This window comes from Parus major, chromosome 4 (assembly GCF_001522545.3).
Source record: "Parus major isolate Abel chromosome 4, Parus_major1.1, whole genome shotgun sequence".
In the NCBI taxonomy this organism is placed as follows: domain Eukaryota; kingdom Metazoa; phylum Chordata; class Aves; order Passeriformes; family Paridae; genus Parus; species Parus major.
The window spans coordinates 51,876,535-51,896,149 of record NC_031771.1 but is presented as its reverse complement, the minus strand read 5'-3'; the positions used below and the strand labels follow the sequence as shown (position 1 = coordinate 51,896,149).

Sequence of the window (19,615 nt, the reverse complement as noted above, 5' to 3'; positions counted from 1 at the left end):
CACTAACTCAGTGCCTGCATCTAATGTTGGGAAGATTTCACTGCTCAGAATACTTAAGGACAAACACTTTGATTATCTTTAAAGTGACGGCAAATTATCCAGTTACCTCTTTATATTTCTCAGCAAATCTTCCAAATTTTTCTATCATTTCAGCCACAAAAATAACATCCATTTTATCAGAAAAATTTGCTGCTTCAACTGTGTAAGCCAAGAGCTGTCTTGCTGTTGCCACTGCATTAGTGAGGTTGAGCGGCATCTACATAGAGAACAAACATGAGCATTTGAAAAAGAACAAGACAGAGAGAACACTTCACCAATTAATTGCACTGATCCAAAGACAAGAGCAAATCCCATAGGGATCACAGTGTTTTGAGTAGCTAAGCACCACCACCACCTTATCTGTAAGCAAAAACATTTCCTACAAGCCAGAGAGCTACCATTTGTACTGGCAGCCAGCAACTTGGTTTTGTGCTGTTGTGCTAGAAGGGAGAGAGGTATTGCACCAAAAAAATAGGAACATTCCTCTCCCCCCCCCCCCCCCCCCAAAACAGTACTGTCAATTGCTTTTCATTTTCATCAAAGCCAAGGCATGGCAACACAAAGCTCTTTAAATATAGCATTTTACAGCAAGAGAAGCCAAAACCAATTCAAACACACCACTGCCACAGCATTCACTCTCAATTCTGTAATTACAGGAAACATTTGGAATGGCATACACACACAAAAAACCAAGACAGATCTCACTATGACAAAGATCACGATTTCACTCCTGAAACAAACCCCATGCTGGAAAATTCATCACAAATAATACACAACATCAATATGCCTGAGCCAGCAGGGACCAAAAATGGGAAATTTTACATAGTACAGTGGAAAGCTGTGCTAATGTTATCAGCTCGTGTTCAGATGCTGCTTATCCATGATAATCCAAACTAGAGAGGTTCTCTCTCTCTCTCTGGTTTTTGGTGTGGATATATCTAGCCTACTGAATTCGAAAAGTGCTACATAAGCACAACCATATATTTGTCCTTGCCAGTCTTAGCACTTGTTCCTAAATTTCAATGCAACTAATGGAATTTTTTGTCAATATGCTAAAAGTCATGCATTTAAAGTGCAAATAAAAGTTCAAAGTCATAACACATACTGAACAAAGTCAACTTTCAAATTCAGACACTCTATAATTTCTTTGAACTTTTTCTTTAATCATTAATTTATTTTCACCTAAAACTCTACCTGTTCAGTACACAAACAGTGTATCCAAGAACAGTGGAATATAAATGCTCCTGTAGAATGTTAAAAAGGTTTCATTTTATTTTACATGTGAACCTTTACTTGATGTAAAATGTTTGGCAAAGTTCTGATGTTTGAAACAGCTCAACTACTACTTTTGTTCAAAGGCTATAAACATGCTTGTAATATTACATTTAATATTAGTCTCAGAGACAAGAAACTTCTGTGCAGAATACTGCTAAAAATTCCAGACCTACTACACATAAAAAGAAGGCAACTTTCATAAGTAAAACAATTCCCACACCAAAAATGTTCCCCTTCTCCCTTAAAAAAAATTCAGCATGGAATACCTGTGTACATTTATTTTTGGGTAGATAATAGAAGTTATCTACCTCACACATGAAGACTATTCTTTTGTTTTTGTGAAGATACCAGTCTGATGCTTACATTTTAAACTTCCTAACACAAAGTTGGCAACATATTTCCACAACCTGAAAAATGTTGGCTAACCAAAAGCAGTTATAAGAAGCTTAATTCATCTAGGCTCTTGAGCAGCTGGGCTACAGTACATACACAGGAATGACATTTAGTTGTCACAGGCCTTGCAGAAAAATGTGAATTCCCAGGTGTGAAAAAAAGCAAACCAGGAGCATCAGAGCTGTGTTTAAACTAATACTCAACCTTTCTGTGTCCCAGAAAAGGAAGAAGTCATCCCCAGCATGATTTTTCTCCTGTTAACCAGTCATTAAGAAAGAACACTCTTCATTTGAGCTCTGAGACCTGTTTCATGTGACCAAGCCATGGAATGCACCCCTAGTGCTAGGAATATAAAGCAGTAAAGCAGAATAGTTATGTCACCCTCTAAGTTTATCTTGGGCCAAAACAGGCATTCCCTTCCTTTCCTTCTCACCCCTGCCATCTTTGGTGGCCAGAGCTCAGGGATCCTCAGGGACCAGAGCAGGAGAACCAAAGTTATGTCAGCATTAGGAAGCCCCTGAACACAGGGAGCAAGTCAGCCCAGCTTACATAACAGCCAGTACAAATCTTTTGCCTTAAACTGGAATTAGTCCAATCAACTGAACATCAAGATTTCACTGTGTGTATAAATCTATGATATCCCAAGGGGAAAATACCAGTTTAGATCTGATTGTCCCAGTTGGGGGCTGAGGTGCTTTCAGACAGGTACTGTGAATTTTTCCCTAAAAGAAAGTGACATGAACTGGAACACTCTAAACCCACACAACAAGTAGAAATCCTACACTGGGCTCAGACAAGCACCACATGGCCCCATGTTAAATGTAAGTGGTGCTACCAACATCATCAACTCCAGTGACCAAGAATTATTAAAAAACAAACGAAAAACCAACCACCAAACAAACTCCAAAACACCACACCGTAACAATCTCATATTTCCATGGTTTCATCTGTTGCATCCATACTACTGATCTGACTGCACAAGTTGGAAAACAAGCTTAAACCAGGAGTTCAAAGCTTTATGGAGTAATTTCCAGCACAGCACCTATACAGACAAGGTTGGGTACATCCCTTCACAACAGCATTTGTGGAAGTGTGTACTAACTAGTCATAAACCTCAAAAGGAACTTCGAGCTGAAAAATTTTGCTTCATACCTACAATTTAAATTCTAGAATACTCTCTTGGATCCTGGTAAGTGCTACTAGATAAAGAAGCCTAGTTAATACTATTTTCACTAGTTAACTCTTATCAATCACACCAAATCTATCAAAAGTTTACAGCAATAAAGGCAGACCAGAGTTTGACTATTCTCTACTACTATAACAAAAAGAGCTGGTCACCATTATAGATTAAACCTACCTTGATTCTTTATAGCATGTGGGCAGAACAGGGCACTCAATTGACAAAAATAATCATGACAAGCCATTCTCTTATGCTTTAGATAAGTACAAAGAATAAAATTTTCCTTGTACTTTCAATCTATGGGCACTCAAAACAGATACTAAACCAAGCTTTTAACCTAAACCTGCAAGTTTCAGTATTGTACTCAGAGGCATGCGTCCATCACAACCTATCTAGACCATCATTATTTCCCACTTGAAGAAGATGAAGGGTTTTCTGAGTTTTTAGATTTTCATAATTTGAATAGATTAGATTTTCATCTAATTTGAATTCTGGTTTTACAGAAATACACAAATTACCTGATTGAACATATAAAGAACTCGAGTCACATCATTTGCATACTGGCACCTGGAGTAGTCCTCGTCTGCCCAGTACCCTCCCCTGTCACATCTGCGCCAGGCTCTTCTCTCATCTTGTGAGTTGCCAGGATATATCCCACTGCCAGCAGAATAACGTGTACACAGCAGGTATGCTGTGATGCCTGCCAATGTTCTGGGCCACCTGGGGAGTCAAAAGGAAAAGAAACCCCTCACATTTAGACAAATTTACATGACAAGTAAATAAAAGGATTAAGCACTACAACATGAAATAAAGAGACACTCAAAACTAAGCATCTCTAAACTACTTAAAAGGCCACCTTGGCTCATCTTCAGTATTTTCAAGCTGTTCATATTTGTGTCTATTAACAAAATGAGTTCTAACGCTAGCATGCTTTTTTTGAATTCCTTCATGAGGTTTCAGGTGGAGGGAAGAAGGTGCTTAGAAAACAACTAAAAATAGAGCACAATTTTTTGATAAAAAATCTTGGCTGCTTCATGAAAAATTCCTGGTTAACACTATAAAAACAACTTGATATTCGCTTTCTACTTGTCCTCTACACATGCATAAATACAACTTTCAAACTGCATTCATACTTCCTACCAAACTGCAGATATGAACACAAGACTACATCTGCAGTATTCAAGGAACAGTAGTAGCAGTAGTACAACCACTCTGACTGGTTTTGTAAACAAAATACCAAACAGAAATTAATGGGAAAAAATTTGTTCATAATGCCAAGAAAGGAGGAAATAATTCCTTTCACTCACGGTATGTGAAACTATGCTCTTAAGAAAACTCCTTACGTTCTCTCCACTTTGTCCTCTAATTTTACCGCATATTTTATCTGTACAAACAAACTTAGATAACAACAAAAAACCCACAGAAAATAAACTGCAATACATGTGTAAAGCACTGATCATTCATTAGAGCAGAAGTGACCCAAAGAAAAAAATAAGAATAGAAGGAAACCATGCCTGAATTAAGATGCAATGCTGAGCAGACAGAAGAGACAAAGACAAGGAATGGCACCCAGTCAGCCTGCTCCTGCTTCTGGCTCTCTACCCTGTTATATGCATAAGCTTGTATGCATAAGCACTGTTTTATCATTCAGACACTAATTCTTAAATTTTAGAAATAAAAAACATACATACCTAAATTGCAGAATGCTCAGTATCAAAAATTTTACAATCCAGCATGTAAGGTTTAACTAAAACTGAGAGAAAATGAGCTTCACTGGATCATCCCAGGCTTTCTGTAGCCTCATTATGTCAAGCTTCTTTAGAAGTCTTAATAGGTAACAGTTTTTCTAAATTTTCAGTATTTCAAAGAGCCTTGTACAGAGCAGTTGAGCCCAAAAACTGGAACTGGTCAAACAAAACATTTTGGTGGATTACACTGTGATTGAAAGTTTGCTTTTATAACTGGACTGCATTTTGTTAAATGGATATTTAGTCACTACTAAATTAAGAAATGTTAAGAATATATCGATATTTCGAAAAAAAATTTCTCTGTTTGCAGGAGGATGAAATAAACACCTTGAAGATGTTCCATTTCCAGGAAATTAAATTTTTAAGTAATATTGCCAACACAAAGAAACAGAAGAAGTTGACACCATTTTCCCTCCTTACTCATCAGTTAAGTAACTCCTCTTACTGAAGATGCTAAAATTTATCACATTTCTTCCTGAGAGAAGATAATTAACTCTAGGGATGGACTAAGGCAAAAGTCTACAATTCTCAATTGTATTAAGTGATAAAAGGTACCTTTCAGGGTATAATGAAAATCTTCTTTATCTTAAATTCCCATTTATTCTTAATTAGTTCCAACAGAACAATTGTAACATGTTCAGTAATGGAAGACAGACACTTAGTTCAGGCCATTTTGACCATTACTTAAGTTTGGGGGGTAAGGACTAACAAAAAGATAACTGCTGGTGGCATACCAGTATTGAGACAACCATAAAAGAATTCTAAGTCAGTACGAGAACTAATGGAAAAGACTAGATGATAAATACAACAAACTAAACTAGGAAACAAGGACTTAACTACCTTTTGTAACAGCTTTGACATTACAAATCTGTTCTCCAGATCTGTAATGACACAATTTCATTAAGAAATGGAGACTTACTATTATGACGATCACTAGAGTATTTGATTACTAGAAGAGACAGAAAATTATTTGGGTATCCAAATAAAATAATAATAAATATATATCCATATAAATAAATATCCAAAGCTTCATTCAGCCCAGCAATTACTCATTCACATACTCAGAGCCTCAGCAGCCACTTCAAGTAATTAAGAGAAGTGTCACCATCAACCAATACCAGAAGGGAAAACTTATACCAGATTTGGTGACAATGGAGGTAGTTAAAAGAAAGAGGAAAAAAATTTAAAATAATTAGCACAGATTTTAAATGCCTGAAATCATATTGAGGTATTTTAGAGTATATAAATTAATTAAAATAACAGGCACAGATCCTGCAATGGTAGCAAGGATTTTAACATCTTTTTAAATGTAGAGAAGAAGGCAAAAGAAAGGACAAAAATCTTCCTCAGAAAGAATTACAACAGTATTGTGAATGGCCACAATTCCAGTAGTAACCTTAATACAATGTTACATGTACCTCAGCAAACTAACAAAACATCAGAGTGGATCATGTCTGACCAACTCTGATCATGAAGAAAGCAAGACATGCATCTGCTGGGAAGGGAGGGAGGGACAGCAGGATACAATATATGTACACTTATCCAGCTCTCTGAAATGTCAGTAAGGACAAATTGAAATAAACTGATTCAACACAGACTGGAAAAACAATTACAAAGATGAAATACTTCTGTGCTCCCAATTCTTATGTATTTATAATAAGCCTTCAGAGAACAAAGCCAAAAAGAAAACAGGCAGATGAGGACAACTAATACATCAGTTGGCACAGCTGTTAGAAGACATGCAGGCCCACAAATACCTTGCATAATACACTCAAACCTCCACATCTAGAATGCAGTCAGGTTGCCAGAAACACTGCCACTGGAGTACCAAAACATAACTTCCAAAACCCTTTATCAATACTGTAATTTTTATATTAAGTTTCCACATCAAAGATGCCACTTCAAAAGGGGCATTTGTCTCTGTCGTTACAGTTTTCTAAAAGTTGTATTTTTCCAAAGCATTTTCAGTAAAAGTGTGGTCAGCTCGGTTTTCACTGAATGTATCACCTTACAGACTGACTGTCACATGGCCTAGGAATAATTTAAATTCTGTGGTCCTGACAGAGGTTTTATGATACAACCTCCAAGACAAATATTTTTACTGAAATACGGCACATGCTGTTCTTTTTCTCACTATTCACATCTAGTGCTAAAGAAGTAGAAAAAGAGAAAACAGAGTTTTTTCCTGGTTTCTCAGCCTAGGACTCAAATGTAAAACAAGTTTTTCAGGACAGCTTTAATTACTATGCTTCTAAACAAGTGTTACTTCTAAGCTATATATATGTTTATCTTCTAGAACTTCTGTAGCCATCCAACAGAGAAAAGTGAGAGTTGCAATGTGTAACATTACTTCAAAGACTACCAGATTATCACAAGGTTATTTGCCTTTTCTCCCTCTTCTTATTTTCACTTTCCCTACTTTTATTACCCTGTCTTTCATTATTGTCCTTTCATTCTCCCCGAGTTTACTTCGCATTCATCTCCCTACAGAGCATTTTATCACCTTTTGCCATGATCTTCTCAAAAGAATACAAGCAATGCCAGGTAGTCTTCTAATCTGTGCTACCTTTAGAACAAATTTAAATTATGTACAGAAGCGTTTTACTGTTAAAACTAATGTATTATTTGTATAATGATTTAAAAAGATTTCTACAAAACTGCACATAAAAGGTGGGCAATTTAAAACTCGAACAGCTTTGTGCCATAATCTCACAGCACAAAAAAAAACAAATGCACAGCGCCACGAAGAGAAACGCTTTCAAGCAATAGCATCCCTTATCCACTTTCCTCTCCCACACACAAAACCCCTTTTGTAGGTACAAGTTTCTTTGCAGCCCAGTGGTGAATGAGATAGGGGAACTGATTTTAGCTTTCACTACATTTCCCTTATTCCCTAGTTTTGCTAAATGAACGTTAACCTGCACCACTCTCAGTCATGAACTGTTTCCTCCCAATACCTGCATTACATGAGCTAAAGAGGCATTTTCCAGTTAGCATGAAGCCAGAGAGGACATCCTTCCAGCAGAGCTCAAAAGGTGATTAATGGCATGAAATTCTTACCATGCAAACAAAGGTTATGTAAGTTTGACTGTATTCTTAATTTCTTGTGAGTCTAAGCTTGAATATCTTTCACAGTTTACCCAACTGTTAGCAGAAGTGCAAATTTGGGCTGTATTAACACTCTTATTTCATTACTCTGTATAATTAGGTGCTCAAAATTTATCACATATACATGGAGTGTAGACAGCTGTGGGGGAAAAGATGGTTCATTTACGTTTAAGCACTTTAATTTCATTTCAGGGGAAAAGAAAAAGGCAAACCATGAGATAATAAAACAATCCTTTCTTTCAGACATTAATTCTGTTTTGAAAGCACTCATTTCTTTAAACAAACAGTAACTTTCAGTTACAATGAGTTTTTATATCATAATTTAATTATCTTACAGATAGTCCAGTCTCTTTTTATTACATCTTAGTACTTCTCTGAATTTAGCATGATAATTACAGCTTTAAAATATATTACACCCAATGAGTAACACTTTTCAAAAGTAACACTTAAAAAAGGCAATTCTTATATTTAAAAAAGAATTCTATCAACTACCAGCATAAAATTATGCTAAATACAACAGGTAAAGAATTTTCTGAAGTGGGAGTATTTTAACATGTAAACTGTATTTCCAATTTAATCATTGATTGTAAAATTCTCAGGGATATTATCTGCGTAATACTTAGAATATTTAAATTAAAGAAAATAAATTCCATGATGAAGTTTTTACCTAACCTTTACAAACTATGCTGAACTAATACTGAGCCAAAGACACTGAAGACAAACACCCTCCTTTGTTACTCTTTGCTATCCCATCTCTGCAGGGATAAAAATCTAGATGCCAGTTTTGAAACACCATCCAACCTAAAATGACTAACCAGTTCCAACTAAAAAAACTATAAAATCAAATTCACCTAGGATCATTTACAGCCATCTGTTCAGAACCATTTTCTCACTAGTCAAAGCCTTATTTCCATATGCTCTCAAAGGTGAAAAATTATTCTTTATTATTACTCTACCCTAGCTACAAGTGGAAGTCTGTTATAGTAAACCCAGACACAGTGAACTTTTTGATAAGCTGAACATTTCCTGAACTCTTATTTCTTTCTACTGAATTCCAGAGGGGGTAAATCCTATTACACTGAACAGTCACTGAACAGCACAGGTTAATTTAATGGAAAACACTTTGAAATAAGCCTTTACCATCTGTTTTCACCTCTAATGGCAAATCAAAGAAGAACAATTCACACTTGTATCATAAAAAAAATGCATAAGTGATTTAAATAGATGTGTTCTTTGATGAATACAACCTGCATCTGTTTGACTTTCTTCGCCTTTTATCTAAAGCAGGAAGTTCTCCTTTTCTAATGTAATGCTTATCCCTGCAGTTGAAACCACCACAGTGTAAAAAGAGGACATGCACGAAGTTACTTAAATAATTCCTTCCAATGTGGAAGTGAAGTTCTTCAGTAATTCTAAATTGCCTCTGTGCAGCTACTGATCTTAACACTAATTCCCTTACTAATAGTTCCTCATACTCACCCTTCTCAAATTGTCCAAGTGATGAACATAAAGGAGATCAGCTCGGAAATAATGCTCTCAGCCAAGACTTTAAGTGAATTTTTGCTACAACTTGGAGTCTTCTGCAATTGAAAGCTTGTTTTTCCCTTCCCCCAAAAACTATGTCCCTGTAGCGTGGTTGAACTTACTTTTAATTTCTTAATAGAAAAGATACATGGTCTTAGATTAGCTATATACAAAGAAGATAACTTTAAAAACTCTAATGCACACAGACAGGGAAAGGAAGTTTCTAACTGTAAACAAAAGACCAAGCAGTAGATCAGTACAGCCAAGCAGCATAAGAAAAGTGAAATGAGTGGATAAAAGCAGTTTATACAACATTAAGAAACCCTATGCACCATAGTGAGCACAATGCTATTGCAGACACTAATTCTCAGTAGGAACTACTGCAGGGAGGTAAAACACAGAGTAGTCATAAAGGGAATTACCTTACATATAGAGAATCTATACAGAAGCTATCTGTTACAGCTGGCACCTCCAGGAGTAACGTGTTGTTAGTGACCAGCAGCAGAAAGATCAGAAAAGGGAAAACAGGTGAAGAGGTAAGAACAAAAGATAAAATACTCTGTAACACTCAACACAATGGAATATCAGAGCTACCACTACAGTCCCAACAATCATCAAAAGAAAACAGCACCATTCTTATCGTTTACTCTAATACTCACAGGGGGGGAAAAGATCCAAATTATGTTGCATATTTCTTATATAGTGATTTTGTCATATAGGAGCAGAAGGTTTTCAAAAAGAGAACGATAAACTGGCAGAAATCCTGGTCAGTATGTTGTCTAACTTTACCTCACATGTAATCTACAGAAGTTTAACTACTCCAATAATTTTACTGATGTATTTCAAATATCATAGGTTAATTTCAGTATCTTTCAAGGATGTATTACCAGGCTCAAAGTTTAACATTTCACAGTTTAATTTCATGCACTTCTGTCAACACATAGTAATTTAGAACAGTTAAAAATCTATTACACACCATTTACAAGCAAACATCCACATAGGTGCCTCTAAAGCATAAAATCTTAGTTAGAAGCAAAATTAAATGGACTTTTTTTTACTCTGAAAAAAAAAACTGAGGTAACTAACCTGAAATCCCCTTTATTGTTCACAACCCTCTCTGGAGGGCAGTATTGTGCAGAACTTTCTAACACCACAATGTCTACTGTCCTTGTGTTATTCCCACGTCTGGTTTGTACATGGCAACCCCAGTTTCCTGTGGAACCAGCCTGAATGTTTGAGATTGTCAGTGCACTGGAAAAATAAAATAAACAAATAAAAGCAAACAGTCTTGCAATAACATTTATATAAGATTTTACCAAAAGATGAAGTACAGAAAGACAATAGAAGAAACATCAAATTACATATAACCGTGAGTGATCTTATAAAACCAGACATATTTACATCTCAATATACTGCAATTAACAGAGAAGTAGTTACTATACTTCAGATTCTCAATTTTGCCAAGGTAGAAAACAAAAAGAACAGCCATAGGAAAAAATCCCTAGACTTCAGAAAGAAGAGATGAGAAGTCCAAATTCCCCAAGTGTTATCACTGCTATTCAAGGCAAAATTTTTAGTTGTTTAGAAAGGCCAAACTAAAATAAATTCCCAAATGTGTAATTTGTTATAAATATTGAAGCTCTAATTTACTAATACAATTACAGGATATATAACCACTCTGTAGATGCTGAATAAGTCAACAATCTGCTGCAGACAGAATAAATTACACTTACAGATCTCTGCTGGAGAACAATATTAACAACTGTGGTGTGCTCAAATGGAAGAGTAAAGAATCCATGAGCAATTCAGTGAAATGCTTTGTTTTCAACATTTTCATCACTTTAACATTCCATGAAAACAAATTTATCCTACCACAAACATTTTAAATGAATGCACTGAGTGAAACTTACAAAAATTAAAACTCAACTGCAACTTCCTCTAGCTAATCCTATTTTAAGCGCATAGGTTTGACCTACCAAATCTCTAGACCTCCTTCCTCCAAGTTTATCATTAATAGATGTGTGAAGATTATTTCCCTACTAGGTATGTTTCTGTGTACATGTTTACTCTATAAGGATATGAGAGGTTATGGAAATAGACACTAAATCAGAGCAGAAAGTAAGAAGCAGGAAATACATTTTTGCACTCTGGATTCACCTTGCAATTAGTGAGCAGTTATGAATCATGTTTTTTTCAACAAAAATACCCTGGGACTCATCAGTTTCCACTATCTTCCCATCCTGATACCACAAGACTTGCATGTCTTGATCAATATATGAAGCCATACATTGGAAGGGTAGACTGTCTCCTTCAAAAACCACCTGACGATGAGATGGAGTCATATAGAAAGATGGTAATTCAAGCGGCGGCTCTAGAATTCAAGACATAAAACCACAATTAATAGCAAGAATCTCTTATATACCTAATTTGCAAAAGAGGAGAATAAGACGCTAAATGAGTATCTGTTATTTATACATCAATATAAAGCTGCACCTGGCAAGATGCATATAAAAACCACATTTAATGCATTGGATATTGAAAAATACAAATAATCATCATATTCTTTTCCAAAGTGTGTTTTCCTTTAATGCAATATATTTAAATACTCTTTTGCTAGCCCGCATCTAGAAAAAGTGGAAAATAAAAATTTGAAGAAAAAATGTAATTATGCATTTTACTTCCTCCCAATTTTTCACTCAAAATCACAGTAACATGTGAGTTTTTATTTTTACAGTTGGAATAACTCTAATATAAAAAAAGAAGTTAAGCAAGTTAGTCATGGTTTTGTCACAAAAAAAAGGCTAAACAAGAATAGAGTCACCACGCAGGAAAGTAACTCACAAAATGAAGATCTTTTAGCTTCAGAAATTTGGGGGTAAAGTAATTCACATATCTGAAGTCAGATAGCTAAACCTAGGAATGACATTATCAGTTTCTGATTCTTCCTGTAGCATTTACATAAAGATCTCTTAAAAATAGAGATAAGCAGGAAAAAGGAGTTTATCAAGAGAGTTACTCATTCTTTGTTTCTACAAACTAATATCCACCATCATCAATTTATTTATTAGTTATTTCCAAAAGGAAGAAATAATGAATCACAACTATAGATCAGTCTTTGAAAAGGAGTCACTATTATCACACCACCTAAGTGCTGAATTTTAGGGAAATGAAATAAAGCAAAAAAAAATATGCTTGCTAATATTAACAGAACATAAGAATGCATTAGAAAACAAGTATCAGTTGTCTAGAGTGCTTACCACAGGTGAGAAGCTCCTGTTTAACACCAGTCACCATCTGTGACTGAAGTGACTTGGGATAGGCACATTTAGTCTCACGTACAGTTATATTTCTTTCCTTTAACCACTGATGCATCCACAGTATGTTGCAATCACAAAGAAGATAATCAGTCTGAAATTCTCTGCAACAAAACACAGGCATTTACAGTGACAAACTGCAATATTACAAGGTCTGAAAGCTTGACAATAGCAGTTGTGCAATGCCTCTCATTGTCACAGACACAAAGGCAACAAGTGAAGTCTAGACTACAGGGGAGTTACTTACTTCTACCTACTGGAAGCTACTCTAATCCTCTGTAAATTGTAGTCTGAGAACAAAAAGACATACTCCCTGAGAAAAGGAATCCTCTCCATAAATATGAGGAATATCTAATACCAGTACATGAAAAAAATTCTAGTAACTTCTTTCATGGAGAGCATTCATGCTACTTCAGGTGAGCAATAACAAAGACTTGCTTGATTATGCACCATCATAACCTAAGAAGATACTTCATTGCTTCACTGTAGCCATCAAATGCTTTAGTAGTAAAATCAACAGAAATAACAGTCCAACTATTTCTCTTTTCAGCACTATTCACACAACTTTATTGTTTTACATGAGAATCATAAGGCTTTTAATTGACTCACAGTCTTCTCTATATCATTCAGTATTTTCTAGTAAAAAGGCATACCAAATCCCCCATAGATGTTTATTGAAGTCAGTTAAATTAAGGGATTAATTAATTATCTGTTCAGAAATTAATATTTTATCTGTTTAGAAACAGGTAGAAATGTAGCAAAACATATGGGTATGTCTACACTGGTTTTTACCTCTAGTTAAAATGTTTTCTTTTTTTTTTTTTTTTACAGATGTCTAGAGGATAACACATCAAAGGGAAAACACTACAAATACTAAGTCAACATTCCTATGAATCCCCATTTGGTGTTTGTTCACATGAATTCCTCCAAATCACCATTATTTTAATGGCAACCGTTATATCCAGATTCTTTTGTCACACCTGTGGTGTTGGACAGCCACCTTTATGCAGTCAATTAAAATATCAGGAATAACACCTTATGAACAATTAAAGGGATAGAGAAGGGAAAGAAACATCCTCCTTTATAAATAAATATAAACAAGAAATTAACTCAGTGTCAAACCCAGAAACCACAGCTTTTGATAAAGTCCCAGTACCGTGAGCCAACTGTCATGACTACCAGGGAAAAGCATAAGCTAATCATCAGCACTCATTTCAATTTACTTTCTTTCTTACCCAAGATTACAACTCATGAAACCAAGAGAGAGCAAAATAACATGAGGTTGAGATTTACCCACTGTTATGTGTAACATAACTATATCATTCACAAAGGACTAAGATTTTGCTTAAAAGTATTTGCTCCCTTTGCTATAAAGATGTAAAATGCTATTTATTTACTATAAATTAATAAATGATACATATAGAATAAAACTTTTGTAAGCCCAGAGGAGAAAATAGCTTTGGTATTTTTTTTCTGAATAATGTAGGACTAGATTCAGCAAGTACTCACAGAGACTTTAGTGAGCCAAGATGATCAAATGTTCCCTGTGTAAGTGTAGAAAACAGGTTTCCAGAAAGATTCCTGAGAAATAAAAGTATCATGATTTGAACTCGTCCTCAGATAAGTGACATGTGAAATAGAAAAAAAACCTCTCTCCAATATAACTCTATGTTTAAAAGTTACAAGATACTATTATGACACTGTCATAGTTCACAGGACTGTAAGAATAACATTCAGGTCGCAAGAGCCTAGCAAAAATCTCCAAATGAATTGTTCTCTAATACTCCTGATTTAGGTAAAGAATTTTAAGATTGGGAAAAAAACGGTAAATGGAAAAAAAAAGGCAACAACTGACAGATGTTGAGCATAGATTTCAAGAAGTGTAAAATCAATTTTGTTGTTCACAGTGATGTCTTCCCATTAACATGCTCTAAGAAGCACGTTCAATCTATCAGAATTTTTTTTTAAATACTATCCATACCATTTTCTATATATCAGCGAAAGCACTGTGTGTAAACTAAAAACCAGGGCAAAGAAATATTTCATAATCTTACATGTTATCCTCTTCAAGTAAATGAAGGACTTCAAAACATGCAAGACAGCCAACAAAACAGACTGACAACAATGCCACTGTAGAAGGCATGGATACTGAAAGAGCCTGTAAGGCTGAATAATTTTTTAAAAGAAAATACTTTGTACCGTCTCCTAGTCTCCCTCCCAGCTATGCATTTTAAGAAACTGAAAAACTATTGCAAGGCCAACAGATCACTGAATAGTGTGGTTTGGGTTGGCCCCAACAATTGTTTTTAACCTTGCTACTGAGTAACAAACCACAACCATAGGCACCAGCTGTCTTTCAAGAGCACACTTATATAAACTACTCCTCTTGCAACAAAGAATGTCAACTTACACAAGGCTAAAACTTAAAGAGTATTTATACAGGACAAATTATACTTACAATCTAATAAGGTTAACAAGTCCTCTAAATATATCTGCATTCAGGCAGCCTAGTCGGTTATTAGTTAAGTCTCTATAAATAGAAAAAAAGGAGGAATTGGAACAAACTGGTTCATTTCCAAATGACATACAGTCTGCTAACAGAAGCGTTTGAACAAAAAATCATGAGTAACAGATTGCACCACATTTATATTTGGTCTTTTTCAGGAAAGCCCACAAGGTACTGCTATATTGGTGTATACACATGCACACAGTCTCCTTAATCCATCTCTCGAGTAATTATGGTTTATCCATATGCAATTCAACAAGTCTAGACTTAGCAGTAAATTCCCTTAAACAGGCTTGGCTAACATAGCAACTAACTAGTAAATAACTAGTAAATTTTCATATTTGTGCAGTATTTATATACGTGTGTGTATAAATATATACACACACACACACGTAGAGTACATCACTTAATTTTTTAACATGTCACAGACCTATACTAGTGCATTTATAATATGTAAGACTACTTCTATAATTATACTTCAATAAATACTTAAAAATACTTAAAAATATTTTTCAGTATAGGTCTTGAATCAAATTGCCAAAAATTCTTAAAGTAATAAAAATTAAGCTTGCAAGTAATAATGATCCAGAATTGGTCCTTCAGTATTATTTTTAAGGTTTTCAGAAGTTCAATTACCAACATACTTTCCTTTTAAGTCAGCCAGAACATCTGATCAGTTACAAATGAACATATATATTCTAAAGGTTTAAGAAACTAACAGGGTGGGGGAGGTAGTAGCACAATCACTAAGACTTAAAAACTGTAACAATAATACAAAAACTTGAAGAGTGTTTTAAAAAAATAAAAAAAGAAAAAGAAAAGCAATAATACTGAGGAATTTTTTTTTCCCCAAGTTTCATCTGTACAGAACTTATACAGCCAAGGCATAAATCCCCCAAAAATATGTTAATGGGAATGCTGGCAAAACCTTCAATAAAGCAGCATTAACAGTGCTGTAGTTTCCGTGTAGTATTAATAGCAAGGGACTCTATGTTCCACTGTGACCTTTGGAAAATAAAAATCAGGAGTTTAACATTCAACAAAACATGACTTGATGGAATCAAAGCTGTGAAGACATGTCTGCCCAGCAATGTTTCAAGCCACTCAAATACAAATAGAAAGGAATAATATAAGCGACTGTCAGAACAAGGGAGGCTGCCAAGCCACAAGCAGCGGATGTTCTTCAGTCATAAGACTGAAAGCAGACTGTTTTATACATGTCTGTGTGTGTGTGTATATTTAGACAGCATATATATATTCAACTTTTATTATATAATAACTTTGCTGTCTGAACTTCCAGAAGCAAAGTTCTCCCTGAGAAGTTTTTTTGTTTGTTTTGTTTAAACTGACTAGCTAGATATATTACTTACAGTCTTTTCAAAGACGAAAGCCCCAGAAAAGCTCCTGGATCTATGGTACTAATAAGATTGTTTTTAAGATCCCTGTGGAGAAAAATTAAGACACAGCATTTACCATAAATTACGCTTTAAAACAGAGATATTCATAAAGATACATGTAACTTGTCTCAATTGGCTTGAGAACCTCAAATAAAACCCCACCCAAACCCAAGCCCCCACCAAAACAACCCAAAACAAAATACCAAACAAAAAAGTCAACACCACATTTTTACTTCCTGTAACACAGCATCTTTCAAAATTGAAAAAAATCTGTATTTTAACTACAAGGAGGAACAGAAACAGCTCGTGTATTCCATTACACATTCTATCACTTCATATCACATGAAATGGTATAAAGTCAACAATGCTCTGCCACAGTGTGAATAGGTTACAGGGTGAGACAGCTGCTTATTACACAGTATGATACTGTCTAGCACATGTTGTCTTCTGTAGCCTATCCAATTTTCAATACTTCAGTAGTGCTCAACATCTACCAAAAAAAGCAAAATACGATCTTAAAAATACACAGAAGACCCAACACTTAAAATTTCCACTTATGTTGCTGGCACAAAAGCAAAGCCCTAGCTAAAAATCCCAAATACAGCTGGTGAAAAAATTTCAGAGCAAACTTTTAAATCTTAAGTTTGTAGAGACTGTAAGGAGAAATGTAAAGTAAGCATTAAACTGCTTTAATTGTACAAATGATATAGGAGTTTTAACTCCGAACTTGAGATATTCTGCAGATACAGCTTAATTTCAAAGGTCACAGAAAGCAGCTGACAGAACCTATACAGTTTTGAACAAATTTTAGCACTGCACAAATGCTGAAATTACTTCCACCTCCTTTGTCACCCTAGATTTTTACTTTACTACTATCTGAAACTTCACAGGCAATTCTTACTACATGTAAAGTTTCTCACTCATTGGTAATATCCAAACATTCTACATTTGAAAAGAAAAATAGTACTTTCATTCAAAAGCAGTGTTTGAATTTGCAAGAGTAGAAAAAAGATCTCCCACATCGACCACAACATGAATAATTCTGCTTGAAAGAGAACTGTACAGGAGGATTACATCTACCATCACAGAGATATACATGAGTAAAAATATAATTCATCCCAGGATTTCACAACAGTATATCCTGCAGACAGATTAACAAATCATGGTACAACAGACATTGTCATGGCACACGAATCACGCTTGAATGCTCTACCTAAACATTTTAAATACTTGAAATAGGTTAAATTCACCCTGCAGTAATTTTCATATACAAACTTCTCTTATCTCAACTTTATTTTCTTCCCTTGAAGAAAGGCAGGAACTGAAGGCAGGAACTGCCAAGTACTTCCAGTGCAGTAGCATCAGGAGCCTGAAGAACTGGCTCTTCCAGCAGGCATATAAACACCCTGGTATACCAGACCATGACAAATCTGAGGCTAATTAAAGGTATTCATCACTCATTTACCATCACTCTTTCAAAGAGGGAAGAAAAATTATACTTACTATTCGTATTTCAGATTTTGATTTTAAATCATGTAACTCCCACTTAAAAACTCACTGTTGAAACCACTGAGGGATAAAAACCTTGACAACATGCCTTGGAAATCCACTCGTCTAGACTAGCAGGGATCTTTAATTTCACTCTATAAATTCAAAGAGTATTCCCCGATACAGCTGTTTCATAAATCCACTGCAAATGGATTCATATCAATGAATGTCCAAAGTGTTAAGACTTTTCTCAACCTGCAACTTCAACAGCTGAGGAGTCTCGGTTTGGTTGGGGTTTTTAGCCTTCCCAGTGGCAGTTCTTGGGTAGGCACTAGCTGTATATTAATCTACCAAAAAGTATTTCCAGAGGAAAACTGAAAAACAAAAGAGATACCAAAAGATCTCAAAATAAACAGTGTTGACACGTTTAGCAGCTCTTCAGAAACAGTGAAAGATGTTAATACAACATAGGCTGGTACAACTACCAAGATTGCAGCATGTAGCACAGTCTTTAAAGGAAGAAATTACAGTGGTAGTTAAATTAACAGACTTGTATTTCTTACATAAAAAGGAGGTGGTGGAGACAATCTCACCAGAAAGTTACATTTGGCTTTGAAGTTTTTGTTGTTTTTAACACCTATGAATACACAGGTGTTATACATTTATATATATTTATATAAACTATATTCTAGTTTCAGCAACAGGAAATTAATCTTTACAGATGTTGCTTCTTCTCTGGCAAAGCTCAACCACAAAGATATCTATAAATACCTATTTGTCCAAATGGAAGAAAATCTCTCCATAATAAATGCAAAAAATATTTGAGTTAGGGGAACATCTTTTATATTGTAGTAACTTTATCTTCCACCTATCAAGAATCCTTCTAAAAAAAAAAACAAGGAAAACAAACAAGGAAAACAAACAAAAAACCTACTCCTCCCCAAAAAAACCAACCAAAAAAAAAACCCAGAAAAAGAAGCAAAAACCCCACCCCACAACAAAACCAATCACAAGCCAGGCAGTAGAGCAATCTTACACTGAGAATCTATTAGAAGATACTTAATTTTCTCCTAAATCTAAATAACACTGTAAATACAGGTACCACATATTCATCAGTCCACTAACAGATGTTAGAGTAGTGGAAAAACTTGGGTTTCGATGGATGTGTTGAGGTCAGTCATGTACTCCAAATTCTGGTTCAAATTACAACTAAATCAGATCAACTGCCCCACTGTTGCATCCAATAAGGGACTGAAAACCTCACAGGATGCAGATTTCATCATCACACAACTCTGTTTAACCATTCTCATGACAGAATATACTGTCAAATTGGAATAGCCCTTCATCAAAGCCATAAGTAAGTGGACAAATAGCAACTCACCAACAAAATTTTTTGTGCCATCTTGCTAAGATGTGAAAACTATCTTTATGAAAGATGACTTATATTTAAATATAGTTTGCTATGTAAAAATAGAAAACAAATCCTTTAATTTTATTACACTTAGTAATGAAACACTTCAGTAGACAGTTATCTATGATTTAAAAGTGCATGTATATGTAAAAATTTACTGCTTTCTGTCTCAGCACAATGATGACTGTCTTCATTATTAATAAAGCATCCTGCAGGTACAAATAAACTATGC

General features: G+C 35.0%; 1 protein-coding gene across 1 annotated transcript in view; it reads right to left on the bottom strand.

The window, feature by feature from the left end:
* Positions 1 to 19,615, bottom strand: part of ADGRA3 (adhesion G protein-coupled receptor A3) — a 53,640-nt gene that overhangs the window by 15,472 nt on the left and 18,553 nt on the right. The window contains exons 3-10 of the mRNA XM_015624911.2: positions 16,458 to 16,529; positions 15,040 to 15,111; positions 14,091 to 14,162; positions 12,525 to 12,685; positions 11,425 to 11,638; positions 10,354 to 10,518; positions 3,406 to 3,607; positions 107 to 256 (exon numbers count right to left, since the gene is read on the bottom strand). Coding sequence (XP_015480397.1) covers positions 107 to 256; positions 3,406 to 3,607; positions 10,354 to 10,518; positions 11,425 to 11,638; positions 12,525 to 12,685; positions 14,091 to 14,162; positions 15,040 to 15,111; positions 16,458 to 16,529 — 1,108 coding nt within the window. The remainder of the gene's footprint in view (positions 1 to 106; positions 257 to 3,405; positions 3,608 to 10,353; positions 10,519 to 11,424; positions 11,639 to 12,524; positions 12,686 to 14,090; positions 14,163 to 15,039; positions 15,112 to 16,457; positions 16,530 to 19,615) is intronic.